Source organism: Podarcis bocagei (assembly GCF_964188305.1).
Source record: "Podarcis bocagei genome assembly, chromosome: 5".
Classification (NCBI taxonomy): Eukaryota; Metazoa; Chordata; class Lepidosauria; order Squamata; family Lacertidae; genus Podarcis; species Podarcis bocagei.
The window spans coordinates 1,795,624-1,809,637 of NC_138129.1; the positions used below are offsets into that span (position 1 = coordinate 1,795,624).

Below are 14,014 nucleotides of genomic sequence, written 5' to 3' on the forward strand. Positions count from 1 at the left end.
AAGGCTTTGGAAATACATCAGTCGAGAGTGGAAATATTCAAGGATATTCCGAAACATCTTTTGGACCTTAGGTCCAATTACAGAGATCTGGTCGACCTGTTGAGAAGCAACGGAATCTTTTTTAGGTGGGAATTTCCCCAAGGCCTATCTTTCAGTTATAAAGGGAAGAAGATAAAAATAAGATCAGAAGACGACAAAGATAAATTTTGGAGAGACCACGGAGAAGACCTGCAGAAGAAAGTTACAGGGGAGTTAAGAGCAATTGTAAGTGAAACTCTAGACATACCAGATTTGCCTCCGGAACTAAAAGATCGTTTGAAGAAGAACTAAAAGATTGTTTGAAGAAGGTGATACCACCGACAGAACAGGAACAGGCACTGGGTGCAGTTGGAGGAGAAGTAAAGTAACTACATCATGGCTCTGCAACTATTAAGTTGGAATTGTAATGGTTTGAATTCCCCTCAGAAAAGGAGACCTGTGTTTCATTTATTAAAAAAGGAACAATTGGACTTGATTTGTTTACAAGAAACACATATAACAAGGTTACATAGGAAACTACTAATTAATAAAAGACTTGGTCAGGAGTTTATTTCATCGGACAAGGTTAAAAAAAGAGGGGTTGTGATTTATGCAAAAGACAGATTATTACCGAAATTTATATTTAAAGATGACCAAGGAAGATTTGTGGCAATCGAAATTCAAACACAAGGAGAAAAATTTTTGATAGTAGGAATTTATGCACCAAATGAGGGGAAATCTGATTTCTTTAAAAAGTTGCATGAGACCCTGTTGGACTATCTGGATTATAACATGATTTTGATGGGAGACATGAATGGAGTGGTATCTACAAATATGGACAAGGCACAAAGACAGGTAGTCACTAAGGATGGTAGACTACCGAAAACTTTTTTTGAGATGACAGACAACTTGGACTTAATTGATATTTGGAGAACAAAGAACCCCATGGCTAAAGAAGGAACCTTCTTTTCTGAAGCCAATATGACATGGACAAGAATTGACCAAATATGGGTAACTAGAGGAATGGCACCAAAGACAAGAAAAGTGGAAATCTGCCCAAAGACCTGTTCTGACCATAATGCTGTTAAGATGGAAATGAAATTAATACCAGCTGGCTCCTTTAGATGGAGGATGAATGACACCTTATTTAGAGATGAAGATGTGCTTAAGAAGGCCCAAAAAACTTTGAGAGACTATTTTGAGATAAATATGAGCACTAACGTGGAAAAAAGAATAATCTGGGACGCAAGTAAAGCGGTTATGAGAGGGTTCTTGATACAACAGAATGCATTAAAGAAGAGAATTCAAAATGAGAAGAAGGATAAAATTTTGGAGAAAATAAAGGAAGGTGAAAAAAAATTGAGAGCAAAACCAAAGTCTCAAGAGATTTTGAGAGAAATAAAGTTACATCAAGTGCAATATATGAAAATGATGAATCAGGAGATAGAATGGAAAATTAAACAAATGAGACAAAAGACATTTGAGTCGGCTAATAAATGTGGGAAATTGTTGGCTTGGCAAATGAAAAAAAGACAAAAATTAAATACAGTTACAAATTTAGAAGTGGAAGGAAGGAATATACAGAACCCAGTTGAGATTAGAAATTGTTTCCATAGGTATTTTAAACAACTATATGCACAAGGGCCACAGAAAGAGACTGATGTAGATCGATTTTTGAAAACAAATGGATTACAAAAAATCTCTCAAGAAAATAAATTAATGTTGAACTACAAAATAACTGAACAAGAGATAGAAGGTGCCATTCAGAATATGCAATTGGGAAAATCTCCAGGACCGGATGGACTGACTTCTAGATATTACAGATCTTTAAAAGAATGGCTAGAACAACCTTTGAAAGAGGTTTGTAATGAAATAATGGAGGGGAAAAGGGCACCAGAGTCGTGGAAAGAAGCGTATATCACACTTGTACTGAAAACAGAGACTGAAAAGACGCAGCTCAAAAACTACCGCCCCATATCATTGCTTAATGTGGATTACAAAATCTTTGCAGACATTTTGGCTAAAAGACTAAAAAGAGTGCTAGTGGAAGAGATACATAAGGACCAAGCAGGCTTTCTCCCAGGAAGACATCTATCTGACAATGTGAGGAATATAATTAATATTTTAGAAAAATTACAAGTGAACATAAACACTAAGGCAGTTTTGAAATTTGTGGACGCGGAGAAAGCCTTTGACAACATTTCTTGGATTTTTATGAAAAAAAATCTACAGAGTATGGGGGTAGGCCAAGGTTTTGAAATGGTATAAGTGCAATATATTCTGAACAAAAGGCAAAACTGATTGTAAATAATGTGGTGACGGAGGAAGTTAAGATTGAAAAAGGGACACGACAAGGTTGCCCAATTTCCCCATTGCTTTTTATATCGGTCCTGGAGGTTTTGCTGAATATGATAAGAAGGGACCAGTTGATTAAAGGTATACAGGTCGGAGCCAAACAGTACAAATTGAGAGCATTTGCAGATGACTTAGTATTGACGTTACAGGAGCCAGAATCTAGTACCAAAAGAGTTTTGGAATTGATTCAAGAATTTGGTCAGGTTACAGGGTTTAAACTGAACAAGTCAAAAACCAAGGTTTTAGAGAAAAATTTAACACCAATTGAGAGAGAGAGGTTTCAGAATGAGACAGGCTTAACAGTGGTTAAGAAAGTCAAATACTTGGGGATTAACATGACAGCAAAAAATGGGAATTTATTTAAAGACAACTATGAAAAATGCTGGGTTGAAGTGAAAAAAGATTTAGAAATTTGGTCAAATTTGAAGCTTTCACTGCTAGGCCGTATTGCTGTGATAAAAATGAATGTATTGCCTAGAATGTTGTTTTTGTTTCAAACATTGCAAATTATGGACAAAATGGACTGTTTTAAGAAGTGGCAGAGAGATATTTCTAGATTTGTCTGGCAGGGCAAGAAGCCCAGAATAAAATTCAAAATACTAACAGATGCAAAGGAAAGAGGTGGATTTGCCCTGCCAGACTTGAAACTTTACTATGAATCAGCAGCTTTTTGCTGGTTGAAAGAATGGCTGCTTCTTGAAAACGCTGACATTTTGGATTTAGAAGGCTTTAACAACGTATTTGGATGGCATGCATATTTGTGGTATGATAAGGTCAAAGCGCATAAAGCATTTAAAAACCATATTGTTAGGAAAGCATTGTTTAATGTTTGGATAAGATATAAGGACTTACTGGAAAATAAAACCCCAAGGTGGCTGTCACCGATTGAAGCGAAAGCCGTGAAAAAGTTCAATATGGAGGTCAAATGGCCGAAATAATGGGAAATATTGGAACAAGATGGTGATAGATTGAAATTGCAGAGTTTTGAAAAACTAAAAAACAAAGTGTGTGATTGGTTTCATTATTATCTGATAATGGAGGCATATAAATTGGACAAGAAAATTGGCTTCCAGGTGGAAAAATCAAAATTAGAAACAGAACTGTTAGAACCTAAAACTAAGACTTTGTCAAAGATGTATAACTTGCTGTTGAAATGGAATACTCAGGATGAAACGGTGAAATCTGCTATGATTAAATGGGCACAAGATGTTGGACATAACATTATGTTTGCTGACTGGGAACAGTTGTGGACCACAGGTATGAAATTTACGGCATGTAATTCCCTAAGAGAGAATATTATGAAAATGATATACAGGTGGTACATAACCCCAGTCAAGCTTGCAAAAATCTACCATTTGCCAGATAATAAATGTTGGAAATGTAAAGAAACTGAAGGTACATTCTTTCACCTTTGGTGGACGTGCCCAAGGATTAAGGCTTTCTGGGAGATGATATATAATGAATTGAAAAAGGTATTTAAATATACGTTCTTGAAGAAACCAGAGGCCTTTCTCCTGGGGATAGTCGGCCAATCGGTGTTAAAGAAGGACAGAACTTTTTTATGTATGCTACAACGGCAGCAAGAATACTTATTGCAAAGTATTGGAAGACACAAGATTTACCCACCAGGGAAGAATGGCAGATGAAGTTGATGGACTACATGGAATTGGCGGAAATGACTGGTAGAATCCGAGACCAGGGAGAAGAGTCGGTGGAAGAAGATTGAAAGAAATTTAAAGACTATTTACAGAAGTATTGCAAAATTAATGAATGTTAGAATGATGTTTGAATGAAGTTAAGTGGTTTCTAGCTGGTAATGATATAAAAGAATATGGAAAATTGGATTTTTAAATAGGTAAAAATTTAATGTTATAATATATTAAGATCAAATACTAGGATAATAAGGAGGGAAAGAAATTGCTGAATTAATTAATTGAATTGGAATACAAAAAAGGGAGGTATGAGGAGGTCAGGGAAACAAGGATATGAATGTAAGATATGGAAAGGTTGATCTTTTATTTTTCTTTCTTTTTATCTGTGTACTTATTCTGTATTTTTCTTGTATTTTTGTTTTTGTTTTTTACTCTTGTATTTTATTCTTGTATTTTTTATTTTTATGTAATTCCTTTTTTTGAAACACATATATATATATGTGTGTGTGTGTTTGTGTGTGTGTGTGTATAAAACAAAGTTCTGTCCAATTCACCCAGGTGTAGAAGACCCACCGCCCCACAGCTACCCCACAGCTTGCTCAGTTCCAGATCCAAAGAAGTGACTCATGGAGAAGCGAGATGTGCTGGAGTGCTGACGCTGCGAGCGCCTCCATCATAGGCTAAGGTTGCATAGATGTGCAAATGAAGGTGCTCAGAGCGATGGCTTGGGCACCCACAGACTTCTCTTACCTCCAGTGACTTTCATGCATTCGTGGCCACAGCCGTTGCTGCAGCACTTCTGCCCAAGCGGGCAAGGGGCATCACTGTGACAGAGCTCTGCGCACGTCCCGGATCCATGGGGCACAGGGCACTGTCCGGGGCGCACTGAAAGAGAGAAAGTGGACTCTCACACTGGGATGCTCTACAGAGGTGGGGTGCAATCAGAGGCATCACAAGGGGGGTGCAGTCTGTCCCAGGTGTCATGCTTGGGGGGTGTGACAAAATCCCCCCTGGGCGGATCGGCATGGTGGCGCTTGTGTGGGATGTGAAACACAAGAGCAGTCATGTACAACATTCCTAGAGTGAACATGTTTTCACATGGGGAGGAATATTTGTCCAGCCAGCAGGTCAACTTCCTGTTTCCTTCTGGGCTGGGACAGACTTCCTCTGCATGTGACTAGAGGTGGGCGTGGCCTCACCTGTGCAGGTAACCACAAAAGCACAGGGCAGGGCAGCCATCTCTCTCTCTGTGACTACATGCATCGAAGAAGCAACATCTGCTTAGCCAAAGATGCCCTCTTGGCCTCCAGCCAAGAGAGGACAAAGGGACTGTCTCCTTATGAGATAGTTTCCAGGTATATGTTACTTTTTATAGAAGACTGTGTTGTGTCTTATCTTTTATGAGGGAAAAAGGGGAAAATACCAGAACAGTTATTATAGAGGCTTTAGTGAGCCTGAGCAAATGCATCCGCTGAGTTTTTAAAAAGGGGAATGTTATTCTGCTGAATTGTGAACTTGTTAACACAAGTTGGAAAGGCTAAAATCAAACAATATATCCTCTCCTGCATCCCTGAACATTCCCACAGCTCGCACCTCCGGCGGGCAGATTTTTGCGATTGGCACAATCGCCGTCGTGAAAATATGCCCGCTGATTGCACAAATGTGCCTGGCGATCAGCCTCTCACCCCCTGGTGGGTGGTGTTCCCACCCCTGATGGGTGGCACTCGCAGCCCAGGCAGGAGGTTTTATGAGATCAGCGGTTGGATTTTCACGATTGGCGGGCGGTGCTGGCACCCCCAATGGGCAGTGCTCGCACTCCCAATTGGCAGCGCTGGCACCCCCGGAGGCCGGGGCTCGCACCCCTGGCAACGTTCCCCAAAATTGCAATGTGTGTGTGGGGGGGGTGACAAAAAATTTTCTGCACCGGGTACCACCTGACCTTGCTATACCTCTGGGTGCAACCAGCATCTGCAGGAGCCTCTCCCTGTTTGCCTTGGACCACTGAGAAATGGGTGGGGGGATTTTCACTTCCTAAAGACAGTCAATGGCTATGCAGAACTCTAGACTTGGAAGTAGCAGCTCTCCAAGGCTCTTGGTTCCTTTCACCCCCTTTTTATGGAACCTCAGACTGAAGCCATGAACAAAATCTTCTAACAAGTACAATGTGGGCATGACTTTAAGTTAACACCTTACATTAAAAACCCGACAGTACCAAATTATCGAAGGTTATTCACCAAAGCCAAAAGTCTTTCCTTCTGCAGTATTGGATGGCAGGTTGAGAGGAATTCCCTACCAGGACAGACTTTGCTCATGTGCTCAAGACATTGATTCTATAAAACATATTTTGCTGCACTGGGCGAAATATGAGCAAGCCAGGGCAGAATTGATATTATTCTTGCTGGTACCTTTCCCGGGAAAATCAGAGGCTCACTATGTCAGGTTCCTATTGGAAGACCGGACAAATGCTAGAACATTAGCAGTGGGGAAGTCTTTATCGGTGGTTGCAAGAACAAATGATCCCTGTCTTTAAGTCTGAACAAAATGCTTGTTTAACCTGGAGGTAGGCTGTCTGAATTGTGCATTGTTTTGTAATGATTTGTTAGGTCTCTGGACCGTAATAAAGATTGATTGATTGAAAATCAATCTCCTAAGAACACACTTCCTTTGGGACACCTGCCCAACTGTGGAAGACCCACCACCCCACTTCTGTCCCTGTTCGCTGCTGCTGCTTCTGGAGCCTCACTTCCATGTTTAGCGCAGTTTAGTGCAGCGCACAGGGACTCACCGGTTAAACAACCCTCGTGAGCCACTTGTGGCCCATGGGCCTTAGGCTGCCGACCCCTGCCCTAGAGCATTGCAAGGCCCTTGGGTCCCTGCCAACTCTACAGTCCTCTGAGTCTGTGGTTCCACAACTCACCTTCCTCCTGCCCGCCATGCCCGCTGGGCTCAGCCTTCTCCCTTTCCCAGAGCTGCCTTTCGCGCTGCCCGCTGCCCTGATGGTGAATCTCGGGGTCGACACACTTCAAGCCGCAGTCTTTAAAGCAGCACTTCTGCCCAAGGCTGCAACTTCGGTCGTCCTTGCACTCGCTGTCGCACAGGCGGAACGTGGGCAAAAGGCGGCTCTTGGGGCAAAGGCCCCTTTTCTCTGGAGAGGAAGGGAAGAGTGAAGCAGGGGAAAGGCATACTGAGTCTGTTGCCGTAAGAACTTAAGGACATAAGTCGAGCGATAGGAAGAAGTTGCATTGGAGGAAATTTCGATTCAAAATCATGACCAGTGATTCATGTATATGGATTGACAAAGGAAGATGAAATCTACTTGATTAACTGGGGAAATAGTTAAAGAAAAGTCTCAGCAGGAATTGAACATGAGCAGTCAATGGCAACAGAGAATGGATGGGAAAGTAATAGAAATTAGGAAGTATTTTATTGTGAGCAGCAAAGGAGGGAGGGAAGAGAAACGTTTTGAATGGGGGGTTAAAAGTCAACTTTCAAGTCAAGTACTTTATTACGGTCATAGACCAGTATAAGCAAAACATCCAAATAAATAGCATAACAGTGTGAATCTAAGCAAATAATTATTAAATAAATAGGAGCAAGAACCAAACGTAGATTTAAACATATATATAGAATACTTAATTAAGCATAGATAATAGGTGAGTAAAAATGAAGTCGACATTTAAATTTGTGTTAAATTTGAATTAATTTGCTGTTAATCTATTAAAAATTTGGAAGATCAATGAAAATGAATTGGCAAAAAGCAGAGCCCTAAGAGGAGGCTGCAGGATCAGGCCAGTGGCCCATTTAGCCCAGCCACCCTGGCTATGCCAAGTCATCTTCTGGAAGGGGAGGAGCAGACCAGGCAGGGGATGCCAATGGACTCTTGGCTTGAGCCATGTCCGTGACACACAACCCTCCCTGCTCTCAGGTCTGCTGATAAGGCAGGGTCATCCTGACACACCCTTAGCACCTTTGGCACCAAACCTTCTCCTGTGGCTGCATCATGGCTGGCCAGCTGCCCAGGGGGCTTTTCCTTGCCAAGGACAACAAAGGTTGGTGGGCAGGACTGAGGGGCTCTTGGGTTCAAAGTCTGAAGGAGCATCTCCACCCCCATCATTCAGCCTGGACACTTAAAGGTGACCTGGAAACTGTAACTAATCCAGAATGCAGCAGCTAGACTGGTGACTGGGAGTGAAACACTGGTCCTGAAAGACCTACATTGGCTCCCAGGACATTTCCAAGCACAATTCAAAGTCTTGGTCCTGACCTTTAAAGCCCTAAATGGCCTCAGTCCTGTATCCCTGAAGGAGCATCTCCTCCCCCATCATTCAGCCCGGACACTGGGGTCCATCTCTGGGGGCCTTCTGGTGGTTCCCTCCCTGCGAGAAGCGAGGTTACAGGGAACCAGGCAGAGGGCCTTCTTGGTGGTGGCTCCCGCCCTGTGGAACGCCCTCCCATCAGATGTCAAGGAAATAAACAATTAATTGACTTTTAGAAGACATCTGAAGGCAGCCCTGTTTAGGGAGGCTTTTAATGTTTGATGCAATATTGTATTTTAATATTTTGTTGGAAGCCGCCCAGAGTGGCTGGGGAGGTCCAACTGATGGGCAGGGTGTATAGACATATACATATATGCAGGTTTTGGTGTCTTCGGGTGTCTTCCCGTGTAAGATGACGAGTGAGACCTCGTCGAAACGTCGCCTAGACACCCCAACTCTTACACGGGAAGACACCCGAAGACACCAAAACCTGCATTCCTGTACCCGTGAAAATCTACGAAAGCATATACATATATATATATAGGTCTGAAGCTCAACATCAAAAAAATGAAGATCATGGCCACTGGGCCCATCACCTCCTGGCAAATAGAAGGGGAAGAAATGGAGGCAGTGAGATATTTTACTTTCTTGGGCTCCATGTTCACTGCAGATGGTGACAGCAGTCACAAAATTAAAAGACGCCTGCTCCTTGGGAGAAAGGTGATGACAAACCTAGACAGCATCTTAAAAAGCAGAGACATCACCTTGCCAACAAAGGTCTGTATAGTTAAAGCTCTTGTTTTCCCAGTAGTGATGTATGAAAGTGAGAGCTGGACCATAAAGAAGGCTGATTGCCGAAGAATGGATGCTTTTGAATTCTGGTGCTGGAGGAGACTCTTGAGACTCCCATGGACTGCAAGAAGATCAAACGTATCCATTCTGAAGGAAATCAGCCCTGAGTGCTCACTGGAAGGACAGATCCTGAAGCTGAGGCTCCAAGACTTTGGTCACCTCATGAGAAGAGAAGACTCCCTGGAAAAGACCCTGATGTTGGGAAAGATGAAGGGCACAAGGAGAAGGGGATGACAGAGGACGAGATGGTGGGACAGTGTTCTCGAAGCTACCAGCCTGAGTTTGACCAAACTGCGGGAGGCAGTGGAAGACAGGAGGGCCTGGCATGCTCTGGTCTAGGGGGTCATGAAGAGGTGGACACGACTAAACGACTAAACAACAACAAATATGAATCAGGGCTGGGAGCAGGTGCTGGGAGAAAGGATCAACTCTTCTGCCTCCCAGTGCTTGCTTTGGCCCTTCTGGAGGCCCCTGCAGTGTGGGGTGGGGGTGCTGGGGCCTCAGGTGTTTGTCACGGCCGGTACCTGGCTGAGCCTTGGTGCATCTCCTGAGACCACCCCTCAAGCAACACTTCTCCTCTGAGGTGCACTGGGAGTCATCAGAACAGGGGCTGGAGGAGGAGGAGGCAGAAGAAGCAGCTTGATCTTCTGAGTGGGGACAGTAGCCGCGATGCACTGCAAGGGAAGAGGGCAGTCAGTGGGTCTCTTGCGCCACAGGCGAGCATTCTTCTGGGAGCTGCTGGGTTTGCTGCTGCTGGAGGTGGCCATAAATGAAGGCCGGAGCATTGCAAGTTATTTACAGTCATACCTCTGGTTACAGATGCTTCAGGTTGCGTTTTTTGGGTTGTGGACCACCAAAACCCAGAAGTACTAGAACGGGTTACTTCTGGGTTTTGGCAGTCGCGTATGCGCAGAAGCACTTAATTGCAACCCGCACATGCGCAGACGTGCCACTGTGGGTTGTGGACGTTGCGGGTTGCGAACGTGCATCCCGCACGGATAACATTTGCGACCCAAGCATCCATTGTATTTATTTCAAAAAATGTAAACGCCACCGAAAGAATAAAATAAAACACTAATCAACAACAGCCATGTAAGGATTTTGAAAAGTTAAAATAGGGCTGCCATACATCTCGGAATCGGGCTGCCAAACAGCGTCTGGGCGGATTTTTGCTGAATCGGCAAAATTAAGACTAAGGTTCCCACAGATGCAGAACGGGAATTTTGTGGCACCTGCAGTAGTGCCCATTCCACTGATTGAAGTGGTGGAGTGGGAACATGTGAGGTAAGCTGATCTCGTAGGTAAACTGGTCCCAAGTTAAGCATTTTACTGTATATAGTTGGCCCATTTGCAGAGGGCAGATCTCTGAGCACAGGAGTTACATGCTGAAGAGGTCTCACTCCTGCCAGTGCAAAGTGCTTTACCTCCTCATCCACTCAGGCCACTGTAAGGCCACTTACCAGTGGCAGAGAAGATGAGGAAGGGGGTTTTCTTAGGGTGAGGCTCGGCCATTGCACCCTGTGACTCCTCCAGATGCAAGAAACTCAACTCTAGAATTCATGGTTGTGCGCAAAGGGCAGTGTAGGCAGAATCCTTTCTCAAGGGCACTCTGACAAACAGCAGGCAGTTTCAGAGGGCTCCTTAAGGATCTTGAGCATTGCTCCATCCCAGCCAGGGAAGTAGCTGCTGATTTCTAGAAGACCCGTGTCCCTTTCCACCACGCATGGCACTGGGATATGGGCAGCAGGGGCAGCATACATACCTCCTTCTGGAAGGACACACTTCAAAATATTCCCCACACGGCAGCACTTCTGGTCTCCTGGGCAGGGCTTCCTCTCGCTGCAGTAGGCAGCTCCCAGGTGGTGATGGGTGATAGTAGCAGGGCACTTGCCGGGTGTCGGGGACCCTGGGCAGGAAAGGAGACGAGAGGGCACCATTCACCAAAGCACAAAGGCAGTGATGCCCACCAACCTGGGTGGCTGTAAAAGAAGACGAGACGCTTCCACGGAGGAGAGGGCTATCATTGACTGCTAGACACGATGGCAATGATGATGATGATGATGATGATGATGATGATGATGATGACTATTATTATTATTATTTATACCCCGCCCTTCCCGGTTCAAAAGCCGGGCTCAGGGCAGCTAACAACAAATTTAAAACACTTCATTATAAAAGCAGCATAAAATACAGTATAAAAACATAAATAACAATAAAATTCAAAAATCAACTTAGGGGAAATAAGCATTAGATAATCCCCAGGGCTAGCTGGCTGAATTGGTCCTACTTGGGCCAGTGTGGAGACCAGGGGAGAATGAGCTGTGGGGTCTCAGAGCAGGTAATCTTCATAAAAAGGGAGGGAAGGGGAAGAAAAGATCAGGCTGAATTCAGATTAAAGGCCAGGCGGAATAGCTCTGTCTTATGGGCCCAACGGAAGGAGGTTAAATTCTGAAGGTCTCCTGGGACAGAGCAGTCCACCAGGCCGGAGCCATCACTGAGAAGGCCCTGGCCCTGGTGGAGGATAATCTGACTTCCTTAGGGCCCGGGACCTCTATGGTTGTTCATGGACCTTAAGGTCCTCTGCGGGGCAGACCAGGAGAGGCGGTCCCGTAGATACGATCTCCACGGCCATCTGAGTACCAGCTGCTGGAAACTGCAGGAGGGGGAGAGTTTCTCTTATGCTCAGATTCTACTTATGGGCCTCCCATAATGGGACTTGGCTGGCCGCCATGAGAAAAGGATGCTGCACTGAGTTTCACCTGAACGTGGACCGATGGCCACCTGTGGCGTCTTTGGTCCACAGCTTGAGAAACGCTGATGTCCCAAAAGCTTGCTAGACTCCTGCTGAACTTTGCAAATAGTTTCTCACCATTTGTTGAGAGCGCTGGAGTCTGGAAGGTCTCCTCATCCATGTGAATTTCTCCTGTCTCGTGATGATACGCACCTACAAGGAGGAAATAAAAATAATTGATTAGGTGCTCAGCAGAGCCTGTGGGCTTTTCACCATCAGCAGCTCAGCACGGAATTAACCCTCCATACAGCTCTTAATAATAATAATAATAATAATAATAATAATAATAATAATAATAATAATGACAGTTAATAATAATAATAATAATAATAATAATAATAATAATTATTATTATTATTATTATTATTATTATTATTATTATTTATTTGTACCCCACCCATCTGGCCGGGTTTCCCCAGCCACTCTGGGCAGCTCCCAACAGAATATTAAAAACACGATAGAACATCAGACATTAAAAAATTCCCTAAACACTGGGCTGAAACTGTCATTGAGCCACCTTCCACAACCCCAAAATCTCCTTCCTGGTCAGTCCACACCAGTTCAGACTCTGTGATGTGTGTACATGTGAACAGTCGTCACTTCTATGCCTCAATGCACATCACTTTACACTTGCTTAAACTCAACAGCGTTTGTTGGAAGATTCAGGACAGATAAATCAAAGTACTTCTCCATGTAGAGCAGAGTTGATCCCACAGTAGGATCAAACTGAGAAACAAAGGCCCAGAACTTATAAATTTGTTTCTTTAAAAAATCCCCTTTTCTCTCTTCCCAGCAGCTTCTGCTGTTCTTAACAATGTTGTTTACTGATTATAGCTCGGCTTTTAATACCGTTCTTCTGGACATTCTTATCAATAATAATAATAATAATAATAATAATAATAATAATAATAATAATAATAATAATAATATCTTTCTTGTCATTGCCCCCATCGCGGACAACGAAATTACTTGGATGGAACTAGACCTTTCTTCTACCATCTGTGACTGGATTAAAGACTTTCTGAGGGATCGGACACAAACAGTGAGGATTGAGCCTGTAACATCTACCTCCCTGAAGCTCAGCACTGGTGCCCCACAGGGATGTGTGCTGAGTCCCTACCTGTCCTCGTTGTATACACATGACTGTATTTCATCTGATCCATCCACTGCAATTATTAAGTTTGCAGATGATACTACCATAATGGGACTAATTACAGGTGGAAATGAATCAGTGTACAGGGGGGAGGTTCAAAAAGTATCTACATGGTGCTTAGAGAATAACTTGCACCTAAATATTAGCAAGACAAAGGTTGGACTTTCAGAGGAAGAGAGGGGAACTAGCCCCATTATATGGGGGGTTGTGTGGGGAGAGTCTCTTCCTTTAAATTCCTGGGAGTTTACCTTAGTGAAGACCTCACTCTGAAAAACAGTATAGCTCAGGTGGTAGAGACTCCATTTCCTCAGGGTCTTGCGAAAGAACAATCTTAAACAACAATTGATGACCTCCTTTTACTGGTCCACACTAGAAAGTGTCCTTTCATATTGTATCACAGTGTGGTACATTGGCTTGACAGCCACAGACAGAAAGTCTCTACAGAGGGTGGTGAACACAGCACATGATATCATGGGCTGTCCCCTGAGCCCACTAGATGACATCACAAGGGATTGTGGCCTTAGGAGAGCAAGAAAAATTCTCAGGGACGATTCTCACCCTGGCCAGCACCTCTTTAATCTTCTACCCTCGGGCAGGAGATATAGAAGTAGAATCAGTCATAGGTAAAGGTAAAGGAACCCCTGACCCTTAGGTCCAGTCGTGGCCGACTCTGGGGTTGTGGCGCTCATCTCGCTTTACTGGCCGAAGGAGCTGGCGTACAGCTTCCGGGTCATGTGGCCAGCATGACTAAGCCGCTTCTGGCGAACCAGAGCAGCGCATGGAAAGGCCGTTTCCCTTCCCGCTGGAGTGGTACCTATTTATCTACTTGCACTTTGACGTGCTTTCGAACTGCTAGGTTGGCAGGAGCAGGGACTGAGCAACAGGAGCTCACCCCTTTGCGGGGATTCGAACTGCTGACCTTCTGAACGGCAAGTCC

General features: G+C 44.0%; 1 protein-coding gene across 1 annotated transcript in view; it reads right to left on the reverse strand.

Annotated features, from left to right (window-relative positions):
- LOC308587749 (uncharacterized protein) overlaps positions 1-13,757 on the reverse strand; it is a gene marked incomplete at its 3' end in the record, with an annotated part of 14,580 nt that extends 823 nt beyond the window's left edge. Inside the window, exons 1-6 of the mRNA XM_081195515.1 lie at positions 13,326-13,757; positions 12,003-12,077; positions 10,896-11,039; positions 9,658-9,807; positions 6,943-7,170; positions 4,776-4,910 (exon numbers count right to left, since the gene is read on the reverse strand). Of these exons, the coding sequence (XP_081051641.1) occupies positions 4,776-4,910; positions 6,943-7,170; positions 9,658-9,807; positions 10,896-11,039; positions 12,003-12,045 (700 nt within the window). The 5' untranslated portion in view covers positions 12,046-12,077; positions 13,326-13,757. The remainder of the gene's footprint in view (positions 1-4,775; positions 4,911-6,942; positions 7,171-9,657; positions 9,808-10,895; positions 11,040-12,002; positions 12,078-13,325) is intronic.
- Between the last annotated feature and the right edge of the window lie 257 nt (positions 13,758-14,014).